This window comes from Chenopodium quinoa, unplaced genomic scaffold (assembly GCF_001683475.1).
Source record: "Chenopodium quinoa cultivar QQ74 unplaced genomic scaffold, ASM168347v1, whole genome shotgun sequence".
Lineage (NCBI taxonomy): Eukaryota > Viridiplantae > Streptophyta > Magnoliopsida > Caryophyllales > Amaranthaceae > Chenopodium > Chenopodium quinoa.
This window is the reverse complement of record NW_018744821.1, coordinates 849,858-858,038: the sequence shown is the minus strand read 5'-3', so window position 1 is coordinate 858,038 and position 8,181 is coordinate 849,858. Positions and strand designations below refer to the sequence as shown.

Genomic DNA, 8,181 nt, shown 5'->3' with positions numbered 1-8,181 from the left:
AGTTGAGTTATATTCACTCACAGACTTAAAGTCTTGTAATCTTAAATGTAGTTAATCATAACGAGCTTTTAGTAATATCACAGTTTTCTGGTGGTCATACCTCTCCTTTAGATTACTCCAAAGGACTTGTGGGTCTTTAACAGTCAAATATTCATTTTTAAGTACTTCGTGGAGGTGATGACGAAGGAATTTAATAGACTTAGCTTTAGTTGCAGTATTACCCTCTTTAATTGTATCACCAAGTCAAATTGTAACGATCAAGTACTATACAAGTAGAAGATTAGAGAGAATAATTGACATGGATTGAACAGATCACCTAAATATTCATACGAAGTTAGGCAAACTGTATCAATATATTCACTCATAAATAATCAATACAAGTTAGGAAGATTATATCATATTGCGTCAAAAACATTCATACAAGTGTCGCTTTGGTTCTCATGCATTATTGCAATTACATATATACGTACCCTTTTTTTTTCAGCAAAAAAATAATTAATAATTGATTAATTATGTATAGAATAGAGTAAAAACGTACCTTTTCCAAGCAGAAAATCGTAAGGTTGCTATTTACTTCGTACGTCTACTCCCTTTGTATCACGTCTATTCTGCTTTGTACTTTTTTTTTATGGCTATGGTGCTGATAACGTGTTAAATATAGAGAAATATTTGAGAGAATTTTATTCAGTGTATACTTTCCATCTGTTACGGGATATATATATATATATATATATATATATATATATATATATATATATATATATATATATATATATATATATATTATCTAAGGATTCATCGGATAAGATCAAATACCCGTCTCTAGAGTATTCTAGATAGTACATGGATAATAGTCATCCACTTATACATCTATATCATAACATATTACTATTATTATTTTTTTGACAAAATTATTATTAGTATTTTATTATTATTATTATTATTATTATTATTATTATTATTATTATTATTATTATTATTATTTTGTATTATGTATCTTTTTGTCTCTCGTGATGTGAAATTTGTAAGAGATGTTTTATTTTTTGGTTGCCCCGAGGATGTTAATATAGTTCGAAATATTTGTAAAATGGAGGATGATGTTCATGTTGATTTTGCGGAACTTGCATTGACTGATGATGATTTTATTGCAAATAATGTTGAAAATGTGACTGAAATTATTAATGGGGAAGATATTAGTGAGCATCAATTGCAAGAACAGCAGGAGACAGCCTACTCCGCAAGCACCCTGCGGCAAAATGCTGCTGCCCGTGTCAATTGTAACACCTTCTCTGTGAATTATCAGAAATGCTGCAATTGCACATTCCAAACATAGCACATTATATCAATTGTAACACCTTCTCTGTGATTTATCAGAACTTTATTGCAGCAATTGTTCAATACAAGAATCCAACGTCTTTAAAAGAAGCTATGAAGTATGATGGGTGGCGCAAATATATGAAACAAGAAATTCGAGCTCTAGAAGACAATGACACATGGGCATTGGAATATCTTCCCCTGAGAAAGATGACTCTTGGGAGCCAATGGGTCTACAAGACCAAGTTTTTGTCTAATGGCAATATTGAGCGTCTCAAGTCTCGCTTGGTTATTGTGTTTGGTAATCATCAGAAATGGTATTGATTATGATGAGGCATTTGCTTCGATGGCCAATATGACAACAGTCAGAACTGTTCTTGCCATATTAGCCTTAAAAAAAATGGAAACTTCATCAAATGGACGTTCACAATGCGTTTCTTCATGGTGATCTTGATGAGGAGGTGTACATGACGTTACCTCCCGGATTTGAGAGTAAGGATCCCAAATTGATTTGCAGATTACGCAAGTCTCTATATGGTTTGAAACAAGCTCCTGAATGTTGGTTTGCAAAGCTAGCGAAGGCTTTAAAACAATATGGTTTTCTACAATCTAACTTGGATTATTCATTGTTTACATGTACTGAGGCTAGCTAGTATTCAAATAAATGTCTTGGTTTATGTTAATGATTTAATTATTATTTTTGGGAACAATTTCGCTGCTAGATTAAGGGGAATGGGGTGTAAAATTTAAAGGGGTAATAGTTATGGTCTTGTAAGCTTGGCCTGGATTGAGTTTAATCTTTTGGCCCTATCAAAATTTCCCCTCAAATGGGGCTAATATATTACCCAGCCCCCCTTAGAGTAACAATTACCCAATAACATTTTAACTTACCCATTTTCTTTGTTTCCATCTTGTTGCAACTTGTTCCAATCCTAGATTCTTTTTCTTCCTCCTTTCATAATTCATATCCATGAAGTTGTAATCTGAATTCATTGTGTTTTAAGATCTAGTATGTAAAGTGATTTTTTTTAATTAAATAATTTATTAATATTAATTTTCATTTATTATTAGTTTACTTCAATTTTGACCTTATTTTCATATATTAACAAAAATTATTGACTAATCAGTTTATTTCCAAAAAAAATTCACTTTAACTTGATTTCTTCAAGGTTTTTTTTTTTTTTTTTTTTTTTTTTTTTTTTTTTTTTTTAATTTTTGATGACAGACCAAATTGAATTTTGAATTACTTTTCTTTTTATTTATTTATTTTTTTTTTTAATTTTTCCTTTGGCAAGATTTTTAATGTGCGGTGTTTTTTTTTTTTTTTTTTTTTTTTTTTATGTTTTTGTTGTTCAGATTATTACAGTGTAATATTTGGATGAGTTTTTAAGTGATACTGTTTGTTTTGACTTCTTGAAAATATTTTGATTAATTTTATATTTGTAAATCATATTTTAATTTTATGATTTTATTGGATTATTCAAATTGAAATAATTTAAGAAAAAAAAATTATAACTGTAGGCGTCGTTCGAAGTGCGCCTACGTTAAAAGCATGTGGAGAATATGCTTGACACTCATAGGAAGTGGGAATTGATATAGTACGATTAGAGTCAAGGAAAGTAGGGAGACGCCAACAAGTTTTTAAGGAACTTGTAAACCGTTCACGGATCATAAAAGGCAACCACGATAAAGGGACAACGATAGGAAACAACGATTGACCCGTGAAGGTTACACCCCATTCATAATCCATGAGATTACTAACTCCATATGGTTCGGAACCACGAAAGGAGGATCGGGGATGATGGTATGAATTAAGTCATGGAGTCACATTCGCCCGTATTGGCCTCTACTCGATTCTTATAATGAAAAATATTCCTGCGATCTCAAAGGCATGCAAACAAAATATTCAATTTGCTCCAAACTATTATTATGCTAAATTGGTTGAATATTATTGCAACATTGTAGGGAATATTTCAAGAATTACCCAAAACTTGAACCCCACTATGATCATACACTTAAGTACGATGGCGTCCAAAGGGAAGGAAATAGAGTCACCAAGAGGTTTTAGGAACTTGTAAATCGTTCACAAGGTGAAGGTTACACCCCTTAACGATCCAAGAGATCGTTAACTCCAATAGGTCTGGAACCAAGACTGGAAGTTCGGGGATGAAGGTACAAATTCAATATAAAAGAGAAAGAACTCGCCCTAATAATAGGCCTCTACTTTATTCTTCTCGTATTCATGTACACTTTCTGACTAACATGCAATCAATAGGTTAATCCTAAACATGTTTAATCTATGTTGGTTGAATATTAATGCACAAACAAAACTATTATTGGTGATCACTTGAATTATAATCATGTTAACCCCTAACAAGATTATTAATTATCTTATTAAGCATGATTACTAGTACCAATTCCCTTTAAACATGCATAAAAGGCATGATCAAGAAATAACAATAAATATAAAGCAACATAATCACAATAATAATAATAATAATAATAATAATAATAATAATAATAATAATAATAATAATAATAATAATAAAAATAATAATAATAATAATAATAATAATCATCATCATCATCATAATTAAAATAATTATAAAAATAATTATAATCATGTTAAAGTATAATAATAGCAAAATCCTAGGCATGATACTTACAAGATTAATAACAAACCCTAGCATGTCACTAAGCAATAAAAAACAAAGCTTTAGCCTAACATGATACTAACATGCTATTAGGAAAGAAAATAGGAAGCATCATAGAAATCATAATTGATACAAGGAACTTATTCTTTACCCTAAACATATACTAAGAAAAGCATCCTAACATGACACTAGGAATCAAAATAATAACCTAAACATGATTTCTATATCATAATATCAATTAAACAATTCAAGCACTTACTTGGATGCCTCGTACCTCTTTCTAATAACAAAATACACATGTTTGTAAATTCAAGGAAAATATAAAATCGAACAATTGAATCAAATAATTGAAATAGAGATTTGGGACCAAACCCTCAAAAATATCAAACCTTTCACGTCAAGGGAGAAAGAATAAGCTATATTGCTTAAGAGAGAGAAGAGAAGAATTAGAGAATTCTTGGTAAGATTTGATGATTAAAAAAGGGGAGATATGACCTCTATTTATCGGAAAAAAGAGAGTAAAAAAATAAAGAAAAGAATCCGAATTCGAATCGAAATTAAACTCGATGGACATAAGCTTTTACGGATTTTGTTTTTATCATATCTTTTGATCTAGAAGTCCAAATAAGGCCTATGATATATCGTTGGAAAGCTCTTGAAGTCTATTTTCCAACCTAATTAAAAAAATATTTTGTATTAGGGGTGTCCATAATTCGGATAAAAACCGAAATCCAATCCAATCCAAACCGAATTATCAATTCGGATCGGATCCGAACTTTAAATCGGATCGGATCGGATTGAGATTTTTTGAAAATTCGGATTTTCGGATCGGATCGGATTGACCCTATTCGGATCCAATTAAAACCGAACACCAAAATTTAGTTACCAACATTTATATAATGGTCTGCTGTAGTTTATAATTGGGCCTTTTAAATTTAGCCCAAATACAGACTATATAACTAAAAACCCTAAATTTGCCTCTTTCAGTCTTCATTACTCCTCAAGACCTCAACGCCTCCTGACTCCCTCATTCCCTCAACTTATCAAGCGCTCTTTCTTCATCATCTATTCATCTCATGAAAATTTAAATCAAATCATTCCTTATTCTGATCTCACAATCCTAAACCACTTAAGGTAATTTGCTACCCTTCTTCTATTGTTTTTTTTTTGTTGAATTTCAACTAAATTTTTTAAATTTATTCGTAATTATACTTGCAGAGTTGCAGTATGTCGCGAGTCTCATGCAAAGGGGGGGTTGAAGCTAATAATGTTGAAGCTAATAATGCTGAAAGTAATGTTGATGTTGAAGTTACTTCAAACAACAAACCAAAGACAGAAAAGGGTAAGAGGAAGAGGATGAAAGACAGATCTGGGGTTTGGGATCACTTCGACAAAGAGGAAACGAGTAAGGGGCTAAATGCAGTCTGCAAGTATTGCAAGACGGCGTATAATTGTGACCCTAAAAAGAATGGAACCAGCCCTTTGTGGGCTCATATCTCTAAATGTCGTAAGTATCCCTATGATACTCCAAAAGAATCCAAGAAAATCTTACTTTCTTTTCAAAATGGTAGTAATAAAGCATGTGGAGGTATTAGTGGTTTGACTTATCAGAAATTTGATCCTGTTAGCATTAGAAAAGCACTATCTTTTATGGTAATTGTTGATGAACTGCCTTTCAAGTTTGTTGAGGGTCAAGGTTTTAAGTATTTCTGTAGTGTTATGGAACCTAGGTTTCATGTACCTTCTAGACAAACTGTAGCAAGGGACTGTTATGAGATGTTCTTGACAGAAAAAAGAAAGCTAAAAAATGTCCTAAAACGATGCAATTCTAGGGTCTCTTTAACAACAGATTTGTGGACTTCTATTCAACAAATCAATTATATGGTTTTGACTGTTCATTTTATCGATAATGACTGGAAACTTCAAAAAAGAATTCTGAGTTTTTGAACTGTTGCAAGTCACAAAGGTGAAGAAGTGGGTAAAATGATAGAGAAGTGTTTGCTTGAGTGGGAGCTTGAAGATGTTTTTTGCATAACTGTTGATAATGCGAGTTCAAATGACACTGCTATAGCTTATATGAAAAGAAAAATCAATGGTTGGAAGACAGGGGTTCTTAAATGTCGTTTCCTTCATATGCGTTGTGTAGCTCATATTGTTAATTTAGTTGTTGGTGATGGTTTGAAATGTGTTCATGATTCAATTATTCGGGTTAGACATGCTGTTAGGTTCATTAAGCAGTCTCCTGCTCTCTTGTTGAAGTTTAAAAAATGTGTTGCTGATGAAAAAACAAATAGCAAGAAGTTGTTGTGTCTTGATGTGCCGACTAGGTGGAACTCTACATATCTTATGTTACATGCTGCCCTTGCTTTAGAGAATGCTTTTGATAGATATTCAGAGGAGGATCCCCATTACAATGTAGAATTATATGACCGGGAAGGAAATGGACCCCCTACATGTGATGATTGGGCTACTGTTAAGAGGTTTTCTGAATTTTTACAATGTTTTTATGGACTTTGCATGTTTTTGGTTCTGCATATGTTACTGCCAATCAATTTTTTCATGAGCTTATTAATGTTGCTGGACTTTTGAAAGAGTTGTGTGCATCTAGGGATGAAAATATGAGATTGATGGCTTGTAAAATGAGGGAGAAATATGAAAAATATTGGGGGGATCCAGAAAAGATAAACTTGCTGATTTTTATTGTTGTTGTTCTTGATCCTCGCTATAAACTTGATTATGTTGAGTGGATGATCAGTGAGATTTATGATTCCAAGGTTGGTTTTGTACTCATAAAAAATTTGAGGGAATCTCTATATGCATTGTATGATGAGTATCGTGTTTTACCAACAACCGATACACCTAGAGAGGACTCAAGTGAGAGTAGGGATGATGCTCCCTTAAATGCTACTCAAAAGAAAGTTGATGTTTTGAAAAACAAGTGTAAGAAACAAAGGGGGAGAGAGGAGGAGAAATAAAGTTAGAGTTGGACAAGTATTTGGAAGAAGAAGTAGAGGAAGACTTTGATAACTTTGATGTTTTGGGATGGTGGAGGTTTCATTGCTCTAGATTTCCTACAATGGAAAAACTGGCTCGTGATGTCTTATCTTGTCAAGTCTCAATAGTAGCTTCTGAGAGTGCATTTAGCACTGGTGGACGGATTCTTGATCCATTTAGGAGTTCCCTTTCTCCTAGAGTTGTTGAGAGTCTTGTTTGTTCTCAAAATTGGTTGCCTGACTCCCCGAATTCATTAAATGTTGAAGAATGTTTAGAAGAAGTTGAACAACTTGAAGAAGGTGATTGCTAAATCTTTTTATTTTCTTGTTTAAATTATGTATTAATATTGTTATTGATTTTAATTTTAATTATTATTTGTTCTTTATTTTTTCTCTCAATATCAAGATTTGTGCAAGATATCCATTGCTGAGCCTGAAACAGTTGAGGTTTTAGACGACTAAGCTTCTGCCTTGATTAAAGAATGCTGGTGGGATGTTTTTCCTGCTGTTTGCTGCTGTTCGTTGCTGATTTTGCTGCTGTTTGCTGCTGATTTTGCTGCTGTTTGCTGCAACTTTTCTTCTTAAGTTGTTCCTGCTAGTCTTTTTTGTTGTAGTAAACTCTTAGTGTTGCTTTTAAGTTGTACTATTTATTTTGAACAATTTAATTAGTCTTGATGTTAAACAATTTATGTTAATCTTGACTACCGTTTATGTTATCGTATTAGTTTATTAGACGTTATAAATCAACTTAATTTAATTCGGATTTCGGATCGGATCCAAAATAACCGAATTTTAATTCGGATTGGATCGGATTGGATTGGAAGAGTAATTCGGATCGGATCGGATTGAAAAAATGAAAACCGAATTATAATTCGGATCGGATTGGATTTGGCCTAAATCCAAACAGAAAACCGAATGGACACCCCTATTTTGTATATTAATAGATATGTATGAAATAGTAGGACGGGCGTCTGTTTTAGATAAAGTTTTGTATTTCTTTCATATCTTTTTTGTTATAGTAGGACGGGCGTCAGTTTTAGATAAAGAAGAGATATTTTTCGTTAAACTAAAATGGAATGCATGTTTTTAAAAAATAGGGTAAGAAAATAAATATTTTCTAAAACAGAAAGAAGAGATATTTTAATAAAAACATTCTCATCACTAGACTTTTCACACTTTCGTTTTGTTTGATAATCAAATGACATGAAAGGTATTCATCA

At 32.1% G+C, this 8,181-nt stretch overlaps 1 protein-coding gene across 1 annotated transcript; it reads left to right on the top strand.

The window, feature by feature from the left end:
* Positions 1-5,951: 5,951 nt before the first annotated feature.
* On the top strand, positions 5,952-6,943 carry LOC110704110 (zinc finger BED domain-containing protein RICESLEEPER 1-like). Its single transcript, XM_021881889.1, has 2 exons — positions 5,952-6,448; positions 6,577-6,943. Exons 1-2 carry the CDS (start codon positions 5,952-5,954, stop codon positions 6,941-6,943), a joined length of 864 nt encoding a protein of 287 aa, XP_021737581.1.
* The last annotated feature ends 1,238 nt before the right edge of the window (positions 6,944-8,181 follow it).

What these genes read in the sequence shown, in the direction of transcription:
- LOC110704110 (XM_021881889.1), top strand. Translation starts at nt 5,952, where the DNA reads ATGATAGAGAAGTGTTTGCTTGAGTGGGAGCTTGAAGATGTTTTTTGC. An exon ending in GATTGGGCTACTGTTAAGAG is followed by an intron (nt 6,449 to 6,576) that starts GTTTTCTGAATT and finishes GTGTGCATCTAG; the next exon opens with GGATGAAAATATGAGATTGA.